Source organism: Mustelus asterias, chromosome 14, assembly GCF_964213995.1.
Source record: "Mustelus asterias chromosome 14, sMusAst1.hap1.1, whole genome shotgun sequence".
NCBI classification, from domain to species: Eukaryota; Metazoa; Chordata; class Chondrichthyes; order Carcharhiniformes; family Triakidae; genus Mustelus; species Mustelus asterias.
Genome location: NC_135814.1, coordinates 18,907,761 through 18,922,621, shown reverse-complemented (window position 1 = coordinate 18,922,621; position 14,861 = coordinate 18,907,761). Strand labels below are relative to the sequence as shown.

At 41.9% G+C, this 14,861-nt stretch overlaps 1 protein-coding gene across 1 annotated transcript in view; it reads left to right on the top strand.

Moving 5' to 3' along the window:
* The window catches only part of rif1 (replication timing regulatory factor 1), a 76,643-nt gene extending 65,257 nt beyond the window's left edge, over window positions 1-11,386 (top strand). Inside the window, exons 31-36 of the mRNA XM_078227933.1 lie at window positions 2,986-3,147; window positions 5,266-5,343; window positions 6,459-6,574; window positions 6,769-6,922; window positions 9,021-9,129; window positions 10,205-11,386. Coding sequence (XP_078084059.1) covers window positions 2,986-3,147; window positions 5,266-5,343; window positions 6,459-6,574; window positions 6,769-6,922; window positions 9,021-9,129; window positions 10,205-10,419 — 834 coding nt within the window. The 3' untranslated portion in view covers window positions 10,420-11,386. The remainder of the gene's footprint in view (window positions 1-2,985; window positions 3,148-5,265; window positions 5,344-6,458; window positions 6,575-6,768; window positions 6,923-9,020; window positions 9,130-10,204) is intronic.
* The last annotated feature ends 3,475 nt before the right edge of the window (window positions 11,387-14,861 follow it).

Sequence of the window (14,861 nt, the reverse complement as noted above, 5' to 3'; positions counted from 1 at the left end):
CCTCACTGTTTGCCACACCTTCATCTCCAATCTCACACTGATCCTCAATTTTATTAACCAAGCTTTTGTGTTACCTTGTCAAAACTCCATATAAACATCATCCGTTGTATTCCTTCATCAACTAAATTAATTGGGTTAGTTGTCACCTGTTATAAATCTGTGAAGTTCTCCTTAATTACTGTAACTCAAACCTCTCCCAAGTGTCTGATTTATTTCCACCCTGATCATTGTTTATAAACATCCGTCACCGATATTGAACTGACAGGCAATTAGGAATGCCCTTGCAATCTTCCAGAGGACCCAAGTGTGCCACTCTTGAGTCCTCTGGCGTTTCCATATTGAAGGAAGATTGGAAGATTATGGCGGTCCCTTTCGCCACTTCCACTTCATTGGATACAAGCCAGTTGAATTTTAAGCTTAACAAGCCTTACTGGATGTCCTGCCTATCAATCTTCACCCAATCCAATAGCTCTATATTCCCTGCTTCTAATACTTTGTCAGCATCCTCTTAAATATCAATATTATGTACTCTGGCTGTGCACTATGCCTCTTGACATTTATCACTCTTTCTTTTTATTTCCAAAAGATTATACAGCTTGATTTTTTTTTTACCTCCCTTTGGCAGTTTATCTGCTGTTGTAACCCCCTTTGCCACCTCTAGATTCAGCTATTTCAACGCACTTCTGGCTGGCCTTCCACAATTATCCTCTAAACTTGAGGTTATCCAAAGCATGTCATGTAGTGAGTCCCATTCCACATCATTTCTGTGCTCACTGACTTACATTGGCTCCTGATCAAGTAATGTCCTGATTTTAAGATCCTTACCCTTGTTTTAAAATCTCTCCAAAGCCTTGCCCCTCAGTATCTCTGTAATCTCCTCCAAATCTACAACTCTTCGACATATCTGCGCTCTTCTAATACTGGCCCTTTGTACATTCCCAATCATAACATTTCTTTATACAGTAAATGGCAGAACCCTTCAGAGTATTGATAGGCAAAGGGATCTGGGTGTACAGGTACACAGGTCACTAAAAGTGGCAATGCAGGTGGAGAAGGTAGTCAAGAAGGCATATGGCATGCTTGCCTTCATTGGCAGGGGTATTGAGTTTAAAAATTGGCAAGTCATGTTGCAGCTTTATAAAACCTTAGTTGGGCCGCACTCGGAATATAGTGTTCAATTCTGGTCGCCACACTCCCAGAAGAATGTGGAGGCTTTGGAGAGGGTACAGAAAAGATTTACCAGGATGTTGCCTGGTATGGAGGGCATTAGCTATGAGAAGAGGTTGGAGAAACTTGGTTTGTTCTCACTGGAGCGACGGAGGTTGAGGGGAGACCTGATAGAAGTCTACAAGATTATGAGAGGCATGGACAGAGTGGATAGTCAGAAGCTTTTCCCAGGATGGAAGAGTCAATTACTAGGGGGTATAGGTTTAAGGTGCGAGAGGCAAGGTTTAAAGGAGATGTACAAGGCAAATTTTTTACACAGAGTAGTGGGTGCCTGGAACTCGTTGCCGGGGGAGGTAGTGGAAGCGGATACGGTAGTGACTTTTAAAGGGCATCTTGACAAGTACATGAATAGGATGGGAATAGAGGGATATGGTCCCCGGAAGAGTAGGGGGTTTTAATTAAGTCGGGCAGCATGGCCGGTGCAGGCTTGGAGGTCCGATGGGCCTGTTCCTGTGCTGTAATTTTCTTTGTATAACAGTTCCACAATTGGTGGACTAGGCCCCAGCTCTGGCATTTCTTCTCTACACCTCTACCTCATTTTCCTCCTTTTAGGCACTCCTTAAAATCTACCCCTTTGACCAAGTTTAGCTCCTCATATGGCTTGGTATCATATATTGTTTCATATTATTCCTATGAAGTGCCTTATGAGGTTTCTTAAAGGTGCTAAAGAAGCATAAGTTGTTTGTCACTAAAAGGACCTATCCCACTTGCATCTGCTTATGTTTTACATGCTGGTCTAAGATTTTGCAGTCTGTTTAATGTCAACTGCTATTCCATTCTCATTCTCTTTGCAATCTCATTTTTCTCTGCACCTCCCTTCATAACTTACTGTATTTAGCATCGTTCGTGCTTGAAGAATTCACCTGAAACGTTTCATACACCCTCTTATTTCATCATATTCTTTATCTCCCTTGCCATTTGCGGAGCCCAGGCTTTGGTCCTCAACTTGTCACCCAGCCTGTACCTGAAACATCTCCTTAAAGGTTACCCATTGTTCTGTGACCATTTTCCTGTCATTAGTTGGTTCCATTGTATCCTGGCTAGATTTCTCCCTCATCCCATTGAAATTAGCCCTCTTTGAATTTAGAAATTCAGCTTTCTACTCTGTCCCTCCTATGTCTCCATCACTAATTCAAACCTCATAATACAATGATCACTCTCAAGTGTTCCACCCTAGATACTTCGTCCATTTGGTCTACTTGTTTCCCACCATCAGGTGCAGCACTGCCTCTTGGTTAGACCAAGAGCATACTGGTCAAGGATGTTCTGAACACATTTCAGAAATTCTTTCCCCTCTTTTTAACCTTTACTCTACCATTATTCCAATTAATATTTGGGTAATTGAAGTTCCCTATCACCACCCTAAATTTATTGTGTATCACTAATTTTTTCTGCAGATTCCTCCATCTGTCTCTCTCTCTCTTTCTCTTTCCCCCCCCCCCCCTCAACGTTTGGAGGCCTATGTGCTTGCTCAATGAACTTGAATAAAGACTGAGAGATTGGCTTTCTGTGATCCCAATTTGTACTTTATGTATTTAACCATTTTTTTTTTAAAGATACATCTATCTATATCAGTAAATTGAAACATTTTTAATCAGCCTTTTACACGAGGTTTCACAACTTTTTAAAGATCTCTGTAACATCTGGGTTATGCTAATCTTGAAATTTAGAATCTTTGAAAATGTTGCTTTTTTTGTGCTGCTTGTGAGATGAGAGTCTAAATTTTCCTTTCTGTTCGACATCATTTGTTTTCTGTAGATCCGTCGCGTTTCATTTGCAGATCCAATTCAGCGGGAAGGATTAGCAGATGACATTGATCGCCGTAGCCCCGTGGTGAGAACCCACTCTTCTTCTGGAAGTTCTCCTGGATTAAATCACACCACCACAAATGGTTGCAACCGGTCCAATGTTCAATCCAAGGTAAGGTCCTTTCTCATTCAAATTACGACTCCATCTGCAGCTATATAATGAAGTCACTATATCTTATCTTAATTTATGTATACAAAAAATCCTAATAATCTCTCCGCCCTAATTATTTGCTGTACTTGCCTTACCTAAATTTCATCTGACATTGTCTACAAGAATATTTTTTCCATTAATTCTGAATTGCCTCCTTCGGTTCCACTTTCATTCCTAGTTTGGAATTATTTGTACAGTGGGTTTTTTAATTCAAAGAATTTCTCTGAACAACAAATCCTCAATTTGCTCTGTCTCAGTGGTCCACTTGGAGTTAGATTGATCACACATTCAAGTTCTACTTTTGCTAATACTTCAGTACAGAGTTGAGGGAGTGCTATTTTTGGGGTGAGAAGATAAACTAAGGCATATCTGCTATTCAAGTGGACATAAAAGATGCATGACATTATTTGAAGAATACAAGAACATTGTGGTGTCTGGCCAATGTCTGGACCACTAACAACACCATTAAAACAATTCAGAAATAAGAGTGGGTTTTGCATTCAAATGGAAAAATCTGAGTTAAGGTGTTAGACCTGGTTATGGTAGTAATCATGCTTCTTAAGCAGAGTTTGTGGAGTGAAATCTCACTGTAGACACTTTACAAAATCTAGGTTGGCATTTAATTGTAGTGCTGAGGGAATGCTGCACTGTTTGAGTGTTAGGAACAATGTGTAGCTTTAAATTGAATTTATATTTTGTATTTTTATGTTAAGAAAAGTGAAACGTGGATCTAGTTTCATTTAGTTTTTTTTGAGTTTGGTGTCAGCAAGTGTTGGTATGCATGCATTTTTAATCGTTTGCAATCTTGAAGTGGCGAGATGGGTTGTTTAGTGAAGTTTTTTAAAAATACAAAGTAAAAAAAAAACTGCTGTTATTTGGCAACAAGGTCCAGAGAGACAGAAAAACACAAAGGCAGTCATTTAGTGTGTTGATACCAAAGAATGCAGACAGCAGAATCATAGAATTCCTACAGTGCAGAAGGAGGCCATTTGGCCCATTGAGCCTGCACTAACAACAATCCCACCCACACCCTATCCCCGTAACCCCACGTATTTACCCTCCTAATCCCCCTGACACTAAGAGGCAATTTAGCATGGTCAGTCAACCTAACCCACACATCTTTGGACTAAAACTCTCGTCCAAAGGTCTAAAGCTCTCTCTCGGAGGAAATTCTGCAGACGGCTGAGCAACTGAGTTTAGGGAGCTCGTGTGTTTGCTTTGAAGTTAATGAGTCTAGAGGTTTTTGAGTGTCTCTGAGATAAAATGGAGGAAAAGCATCCAGTGAATGTTTAGAAGTCAGCCAGAAGAAAACGGTTTGAACCTGAGCTAGCCCAAAACTTGGTGTTGAGATAATGGTAAATCTTCACTGGGGTTCTGTGTCAGTAGGGGTATTGCTGGGATGAAAGGAAAACTGAGGTTGAATCGTTTACTGATGTCTGTATTGACAGCTTTCCAACCTTGTGCCTAATGTAATATAGTACATTTTTTGTGATTAATAAACATATGTTAAAACTACACTGGCAGATTTTTTTTGTTCAGTAACTGACTTTTGATTTTCTTAAATGAAAAACAAAGTAAGCATTGACCAAGCCAGGTTTCGTTCTGGGATTTGACTTGTCCAGTATTAACATCAGCTGGGATCATAACAGGAGACGTTACCTTTCAGATTAAATATTATATCAGGGCTCTATAAATTCTGATAGTGTCGCATCGTCCTTTGCATCCAAAGAGGAGCAGTGTTGTTCCTCTCTGCGCCTGGTCAATATGTGTATCTCATCCAAAAAAAATGCCATGAGCATTATAACAGTTTTTGCCCCTTCAAAATTATTTGGTTGTTAAAGACTTAGTGATATCCTGACATCTTAAGGACACTATAATCAATGTGCAACTTGTGCAACTTTTCTTTCTGTTCTTTATGTTGCATACATTTCTTTTTATCTTTGCAAATGTTTGGTCTGTATGGAATTTAGCATGTCACTCAGAGTAGATTGGGTGTTATTATTTGGTTAGTGTATATCAGAACATTGGAGTTACTATAGTTATCTCAATTCTCAGTTTCATGTATTTTAATTCACTCAGTACAACACCACTCCGACTAAAGGTTTCCTGTCTCCAAGCGCTCGCAGCTCTGGCTATAAAAGTTCAAAGAAATGTTTGGTAAGTTGAAGACATTCAGGTTTATCTTGTGATTAAGTGATGCCATGTCATTTTTTTTTTAAAAAAGCGATCTAGGGGAAATAATCAGCAGTACAGGCAGCATCTGTGAAGAGAGGGGTATTTTAACCAAAATCTCAGCAATGAATGGAAAAAGTGATTTCTGGATAAGGTAATTCCAACATTTGTAGTGGTATACTGGGCAGTACAATTAAATAGGTTGGTGACTTGTTCATTAAAACTGGGAAAAGTTAGAGACTTAATAGATTTTAAGCAAGTGAATGGTGGGGAAGACTTGAAAAAGAACAAAAGGGGGAAGGTCTAATAGGGTAGACGACAAGAGAGATTAAATGACAAAAGGTGTTGGTGTGCAAAGCCAAAGGGAGTGATAGTGAGGCAAGTAAAGAAACAAAACTTGTGGCCAGAGGTGGTGTGACTGGCATGCTGCATCTGCCTTCAAAAAGCAGAACTGAGAGTAAAACCAAAACCTGTAAAGATAAAGGAAACAACATGGAGGAAGGATAAATTCTGAAATTGCTGAACTCAAGTCGCAAGGCTGTTTTTTTTACTTTCCCACCTAATTGAAAAATGAAGCACTGTTCCTCAAGCTTGCATTCAGCTTCGATGGAACACTATAGGTGGCAGAAGGCATGAGAGAAAGATTGCGAATTAAAGTGGCAGGCAACCAGTTGTTCAGGGTCACTCTTGTGGACTGAACGATCACCCAATCCACGTTTGGTCTCCGCCCTGAACAACAGAACACATTGTGAACAATGATTGCACTATACCAGATTGCAAGGACCACACACAAATTGGTGTTTCACCTGGTAGGAGTGTTTGAAAAATAAGGGCCACAAAAAATCACTTGGGGGTCACTAGTGTAGCATGCAGCTGAAAACCACTGTTAGATTTGGATTTGATTTGCCTCAACAGAAATGTAGAAAATGAACGGGAAAAGTGATTTCTGGATAAGGTAATCCCAACATTTATGATGGTAGACAGGACAGTATAATTAAACAGGATGCAGTTTTGAATAATACAATCTACAAAATATTGAATTGAAAAATGGCACTGAAATTATTTTTAATGTAAGTGTTTTTGTTTTTAAACCCCTCAAGATCTCCGAGATGAGCAAAGATTCTGAGGCTTTGTCTACAGCTGCCGTGTATCCAGCTTTGATCAGCTGTTCTTTACCAGTAGAGACTATTCTACCCCAGCTTGCCTCCAACATGTGGTCAGTAAACCTTGGGATGCATTTAGTTGCAATGTGTAATGTCATTTTAAAATGATGCTCTTGAATTCTAGTTGTACAAGGAGAAGGCCTGTATTCAAACTTCTGTTCAATATTAACTTAGTCAAGGTGATGCAATGTAATTAGCCTCCCCCCCCCTTACACCTATACTGAATGGTCTGGTTTGCTCCTCCTAGGGCCCGAGGTCTAGGCCAGCTTGTAAGAGCTAAAAACATCAAGACCATTGGCGACCTGAGCTCGCTCACAGTCACTGAAATTAAGTTGCTTCCAATCCGTTCTCCAAAAGTCTCTGTCGTGAGAAAGGCCCTCAAAGCCTTCTATGAACAGCAGGTGAGTGGTTTCTTGTAAACTGAAGCGTCCTGCCTGAAGTGGCAATTTGCTAATGATTAGCTATTTTGTCATGCTGAACTGTTATAAATGCTTGAATTTTCTTTGTCTCCATGATTGGTGCGTATTCTATGTTAGGATAATCAAATGGTTATCGTACAGGAGGCCGCCATTTGGCCTGTGGAATCCATGGTGAGACTCTGCGAGGGCAATTTAACTGGTTCCACTCTCCGGCCCTTTCCCTGTAGCCCTGCAGTTCTTTTCCCTTCAGATGCCTAAATGATTCCTGTTTGAAAGCTACTGTTGAATCTGCCTCCACCACTCACTCAGGCAGTGTATTCCAGATCCTAACCATGTGCTGTGTAATATACATATATATATATTTCTTTTCCTCATTTCTCTGACTCTATTGCCAATCACTTTAAATCAAATGCCTTCTGCTTCTTGACCCTTCTACCAAAGGGAGCAATTTATTTCTATTTACTCTGCTTCGATCCCTCATTATTTTGAATATATACTTCTGCCGAAAGTTTAAGCTTGCCATGTGAGTGCAGATGGATTTGTGGAATGAGCAGGTGAGCAATGATTCTTGGGATGGTTAAAGTGCAGAATATAAATGGTCAGTTGGTCATGTTGAGACTCGACTTAACTTTCATTTTACCACCAAACTCTTGAGCATTACCAGCCAGCAGGTTGTGCCAAAAATTATAAATCTGAGTAAATTATTTCTTGTTAGTATGTGCTTTTGATTTCTTGCCAGTACGTGCTTTTAAATTCAATTTTCATTTAAATGTATTCCCATTGGTCCACTTATTTTGATCAAAGTTTATGTATCCATCATTTTATAAACAGCAATTAGGGCTTTTCCATTAATCACCACCTTTCAAGATTGCAGAGCTGGAGCTCTGTTGTACTTTCTGTATAGCTTGTCCCCTATACTTGAGAAGAGAGCCCTTCCATCGTGCATATGTGTTTATGGTGACCCGATCTGAACTCGCCACTCCATGCCTGAGCAGTGTATAATGAAAGTTCAGGGTAACCTCCGTAGATTGACACTTGTCAGTTCCGACTGCTAGTACTGACACTTTGACTTGGTGCCTGATTTTAAATTGTCATCGGAAAAGATGGAAACCATGCCACAGAGATTGCCAGGTCTCTGATCATATTTATTTGCTTCACTGCTGACTGCAAAATCGGGGCCATGGACATTAAGGAGGGCTTTATAAAGGAAGAAAGACCAATAAACCATTTGGTAACTAAAGGCAAGTTGTTAACGATGGGCTAAGAGCATGATGCAAAAGATGCTGGATTCAGGTGAATGTAGAGAGTTTATTGGGTAGGAGGAGTGGGTTAGAGAAATGGGGAGGTGTGTGAGGGAATTTTAAGAGGTGGTGGTAATGTCAGTGGATTGGTAACCTAGTGGCCCAGGCTAATGTTCTGGGGAAATGGGTTCAAATCTCACCATGACAGCTGATAGAATTTAAATTCTATTCATGAAATCTGGAATTGAAAGCTAGTCTCAGTCATGGTGGCCCTGAAGCTGTTGTTAAGACTTGTAAAAATCCAGCTGGTTCACTGATTTCCTTCAGGAAAGGGAATCTGCCATCCATAGCTAGTCTGGCCCACCTGCAACTTCAGGCCCAAAACAATGTGGTTGACTCTTAAATACCCTCTGAAATGGCCTAGCAAGCTACTCAATTCAAGGGCAGTTGGGAATAGGCAACAAAAGCTGGCCTTGACAGCGGTGTCCACATCCCATGAAAGAATGAAGGATGAGAATTCCAAATTGAAGCTTTGGAGGACTGGGAGTCAGTGCAGGTTGGAAAGGACAGGGCTGATGGGCAGGTGTAATTTTCTGTATGATGGCATGGATGAATGAGAAATACTTTCCAATGGACCTGTACCCAGGGAATTAATGTCTTCAGTCTCGTTAGCCATATGGCTGAAGCAATCTAGTTGATGAATATTTCCAGAAAAGATTTTTTTTTAAATCGCCCTCAGTTTCACTATTTTCTAGCTCTCATTTGCCCTCTTGATGTTTTATTGTTGTAATATTTTAAAAGAATGATTTTTAGTATTGTACTTTTATTTACTGTTTCAGAAGAAATCCCTTGGTTTAGATGAAGATTGTGTATTTGAAAACGAGAAGCTGGTAAATGGAACAGAGGATAGCAGTTACTCTAATGGTGATGACGAGAAGCTAGCAACAGGTAAAATTGAAGCTGTCTCAATCGGATATCTTCAGTCACTTAAATCATTTGAAGCTCAGGTGTAGGTACTCTAACCTGCAGAACATTGACTAAGTATCAACGTCCAGAGCCATTCATTATGGGAACTCGGTGACAGAGTGGGTTTTCTAATGTCTGAATTTGGATCCAATCATGTTGAATGAATTTTCTTTGCTTCTAAATCAAGACTGTAAACTGTATCAACCCTATTACTAATCTTGCATGACCAAACTGATTGTATTTTGGTATTAAGTTAGCAGTCACTGAAAACCCACAAGCATTAGTGATCTACCACTTTCTAGTCAGGTTTACATGGAGAGAAACAGAAAATGCTGGGGTGGGGGACAGTATCACTGAGTTTTTTAGTTCCTCTTGTGTTGTAGACTGATAGCTGGTGAAGCTCATGGTGACTCAGATCCCTGTGCTAAAATTCCAAACATTTCTTTGGAAGAAACTTAAAGCTCCCTTCTAACACTGGAAATATTTACTCATGACTTTGAGCACCTTTGTCAAAGCATGGTGGCACAGTGGTTAGCACTGCTGCCTCACAGCGTCAGGGACCCGGGTTTGATTCCCGGCTTGGGTCACTGTCTGTGCGGAGTCTGCATGTTCTCCCCAAGCTTGTGTGGGTTTCCTCCGGGTGCTCCGGTTTCCTCCCACAGTCCGAAAGACGTGTTGGTTAGGTGTATTGGCCATGCTAAATTCTCCCTCAGTGTACCCAAACAGGCGCTGGAGTGTGGCGACTAGGGGATTTTCACTAACTTCAAGCCTGCTTGTGACGCTAACTTTTCAAAAAAAAAGCTTCTCTTAGCCTTCTCTATTGTAAACAGAGTAACTTCAGTCTCTACATTACTAAAGCCCCTCCATCCCTGATGCCATTCTTGTAGATTCCCCCCCCCCCCTCCAGTTCTTTGACGTTCTTCCTAAAATGTGAGCAGACCTGTCTATTTAAAACTAGTTAACAGCGAATCAGCTTAATACCTTTAACCTATCTGTGTGCTGCTCATTTTAATACGAAAGCTGCATTGACCTGCCTTTTTTTTAAACATTCTTTCAGATTTAGTCGAGACTGTGCCACCTGCTGTTACTCCTTCCACAGCCCTGGCTTCTGAGGTTAATGCCCTTTCTGCTCGCTTTTTCTCGGAGGACTTGAATGAGCACTCTGGGAGTCAGCTCTTTGCAATGCACCAGCAGCTGAGCAGCATGATGAACTGTATCATGGGGAATCTACGGTCCCGCTGGAGGTCACCACCACGTGAAGCTGCTGACTGATCTTACAAGTGACGTGAACTGGCAAAGTTCAACCAGAAGAATGAAGAGCATTGACTGCCTCACCCTGACTTCACTCTCCCCAAGAGGCTTAACTTTTCCTTACTTTTGATGATTTCCCACACTCTCTTTAGATCGGTGTAATTTTCTTCTGCTGCTCCAGCAGTTGAGCCTTTGCCTCCACCCTAGAGGGTTGAGAGTTTGAATCACAGCCTTTCCTGCTTTTCAAACCCACCTGTCCTCTTGTGGGGGTGTTCTAGTAAAATACAGCAATAAGTGGCCTGCTCAGAGTGGGGGATACCATCTAGCAGTGAGCACCTCCTGTTCTTTAGTAGTTCATACCTTCTGGCTGATCCAGAGTGATATCACCAGCTGTGCCATTACCACGGGAGGCTGCCTTCCCCTGAAGGACAACTAGAGGGACTTTTGATATTTAAAGAATGGGGTTGATGGGTGTATTGTTTAAAGCGATTAGGAATTCATTTCCTAAAATAAGTGTTGACCTTAGTCTTAATCCGGAGTGGACTGCTTTACAGAAAGGTAAACCAAACGCAAGATGGTGGCAACTGGAGAGGACCTCAAATGGAAAAAAAAAATTATCTTTTTTATAAGCGGTAGGGCAGAACTCTTACGCAGGAAGAGGACCATACATGGAGCTTTCATTTGAGAGACTCGGTACTGCTATGTAAATTGGTAAAAGTAGTTTTTTAAGAAGTGGAAATTTTCTGTCGGGAAAATAATTTTGTGATAAATTATATTGTTTTGCCAAATGTATTTTTGCTTTCCTGTTAGCAGAATATCGCAGTGGAATGTTGCTGCTATTTCTGTACCTCTGGCCATTACTTGACTTTTGTAGTGATGTTTATAGCTGCCAGAGTAAATCAGTGCACAGAAATGGAATCAGAGCTGCACTTTTTATTAAATTTGTGCTTCAGCTCACCCTTGTATAAATAAAATTAATTGCAATTTTTTTGTTTAGTGGGCTTTTTATTTGTCACTGGTCAGTTTTAGTTTTACTAGCGCACCTCTGCTCCAGCCTTCAGTGCATGTCTTAGTCCAAACATGAACATTAGAGTTGAATTCTAGTAGGGAGGTAAGCATGACTACAATAATGTTAAAACAGCATTCAACAGTCTAATGCCAAGGAGCCTAGTAAAACTCGACAAAGATCAGAAAAAGAAGTTGGAGATCATTCACCTCAGCTTGGACATTAGTGCTGAAGCTTGCTTGGTCTATTGCTGTAGCAAATTAGCATTGCTCCAGTAGCAAAGGACTGCATGGGTTGTCAACTCTAAGTCTTTCACCACTCGGACTTAGACTTACTACATATTACAGTTCTTTCATTGTTGCTAGGTCAGCCTCCAGGAAGTCCTTACCACATAGTTTGGGCATACCATTACCATATGCATTGCAGCAGTTCGATAAAGCTTAACACCATCTCAAAGGCCACTAGGGCCAGGCAGTAAACTCCACACAATTGCCAGCAATACCTATATCATGAAAATGAATGATTAACAATATGGAGAAAATGTATCTGCACTATACCCAGAAGGCAATGAATAAATAGCGTGCATCAAAGTGTGTGCAAATGGTTATCTTACCTCCAGAGATAGAAAGCTGTGAATTCAAAAGCCATTCCATACATAATCTAGGCTTATTTTGGTACAGTATTGAGCATTAGGGAAGTGAAGGCAATCTAGTTTAGGAACAAAAGAGTTGTCAGGGACAAAGGAGGGGAATTATGCTTAGAACCCAAGGGAATAGGGGAGATCCTAAATGAATACTTTGCATCGGTATTCACAAAAGAGAGGGACTTGTTGACTGGGAGTGTCTCAGAGGGAGGTGTTGACCCGCTAGAGAGAATCTCCATTACAAGAGAGGAAGTGTTAGGTTTTTTAGGTAACATTAAAACTGACAAACCCCAGGGCCTGATGGCATCTATCCCAGACAGCTCAGGGAGATGAGAGATGTAATTGCTGGGCCTCTTGATGGAAATCTTTGTCTCTTCATTGGACACAGGTGAGGTTCCTGAGGATTGGAGGATAGCGAATGTGGTACTGTTACTTAAGAAGGGTAGCAGGGATAACCCGGGTAATTATAGGCCAGTGAGCTTGATGTCCGTGGTAGGGAAGTTGTTGGAGAGGATTCTTAGAGACAGGATGTATGCACATTTAGAACGGAACAATCTCATTAGTGACAGACAGCATGGTTTTGTAAGTGGGAGGTTGTGCCTTACAAATTTGGTGGAGTTTTTTGAGGAAGTGACAAAAACGGTTGATGAAGGAAGGGCCGTGGATGGCGTCTATATGGATTTCAGTAAGGCATTTGACAAAGTCCCTCATGGCAGGTTGGTTAAGAAGGTTAAGGCTCATGGGATACAAGGAGAGGTGGCTAGATGGGTAGAGAACTGGCTTGGCCACAGGACACAGAGGGTAGCAGTCGAAGGGTCTTTCTCCAGCTGGAGGTCTGTGACCAGTGGTGTTCCGCAGGGCTCTGTACTGGGACTTCTATTTGTGATATATATAAATGATTTGGAAGAAGGTGTAACGTGTTATCAGCAAGTTTGCGGATGACACGAAGATAGCTGGACTTGCGGATAGCGATGAACATTGTCGGACAATACAGCAGGATATAGATAGGCTGGAAAATTGGGTGGAGAAATGGCAGATGGAATTTAATCCAGATAAATGCGAAGTGATGCATTTTGGAAGAACTAATGTAGGGGGGAGTTATACAATAAATGGCAGAGCCATCAAGAGTATAGAAGAACAGACCTAGGTGTGCAAGTCCACAAATCCTTGAAGGTGGCAGCACAGGTGGAGAAGGTGGTGAAGAAGGCATATGGTATGCTTGCCTTTATAGGACGGGGTATAGAGTATAAAAGCTGGAGTCTGATGTTGCAGCTGTATAGAACGCTGGTTAGGCCACATTTGGAGTACTGCGTCCAGTTCTGGTCGCTGCACTACCAGAAGGACGTGGAGCCTTTGGAGAGAGTGCAGAGAAGGTTTACCAGGATGTTGCCTGGTATGGAGGGTCTTAGCTATGAGGAGAGATTGGGTAAACTGGGCTTGTTCTCCCTGGAAAGACGGAGAATGAGGGTAGACCTAATAGAGGTGTACAAAATTATGAAGGGTATAGATAGGGTGAACAGTGGGAAGCTTTTTCTCAGGTCTGAGGTGACGATCACGAGGGGTCATGGGCTCAAGGTGAGAGGGGCGAGGTATAACTCAGAAATCAGACCAAAGGATTGAGATGTGTTTAATGCCAGGAGTATAGTGAATAAAGGGGATGAGCTCAGAGCGTGGATCGATGCCTGGAAGTGTGATGTGGTGGCCATTACGGAGACTTGGATGTCTCAGGGACAGGACTGGATACTACAGGTGCCAGGATTCAGATGTTTCAGGAAGGACAGGGAGGGAGGCAAGAGAGGGGGTGGAGTGGCACTGCTGATCAGGAATAGTGTCACAGCTGTAGAGAAGGTGTATGCTGTGGAGGGATTGTCTACAGAGTCTCTGTGGGTGGACATTCGGAGTGGGTCGATCACTTTGCTGGGAGTTTTCTATAGGCCGGCCAATAGTGACAGGGAGGTGGAGGAGCAGATAGGGAAACAGATCCTGGAGAGTTGCAATAATAGCAGAGTTGTTGTGATGGGAGACTTTAATTTCCCAAACATAGATTGGAATATCCCTAGGGTAAGGGGATTGGATGGGGAGGAGTTCGTTAGGTGTGTTCAGGAGGGTTTCCTGACACGGTCAGCTAGTTACAGGAAGGATGTAAATAAGGTTGAAAGAGTGCAGAGAAGGTTCACAAGGATGTAGCCGGGACTTGAGAAGCTGAGTTACAGAGAGAGATTGAATAGGTTGGGACTTTATTCCCTGGAACGTAGAAGATTGAGGGGAGATTTGATAGAGGTGTATAAGACTTTGATGGGTATAGATAGAGTGAATGCAAGCAGGCTTTTTCCGCTGAGGCTAGGGGAGAAAAGAATCAGAGGGCATGGGTTAAGGGCGAAAGGAGAAAAGTTTAAAGGGAATATTAGGGTGGGCTTCTTCACGCAGAGAGTGGTGGGAGTGTGGAATGAGCTGCCGGATAAAGTGGTAAATGCGGGGTCACTTTTAACATTTAAGAAAAACTTGGATGGGTTCATGGATGAGAGGGGTGTGGAGGGATATGGTCCAAGTGCAGGTCAGTGGGACTAGGCAAAAAATGGTTCGGCACAGACAAGAAGGGCCAAAAGGCCTGTTTCTGAGCTGTAATTTTCTATGGTTCTATGGTTCCACGGCATGTGGACAAGCCTACAAGAGGAGAGGCTGTACTTGATCTGATACTGACCAATGAGCCTGGACAGGTGTCAGATCTCTCAGTGGGAGAGCATCTTGGGGATAGCGATCATAACTCTATCTCCTTTATGCTTGCATTGGAAAAAGAGGATCAGGCAAGCTAGG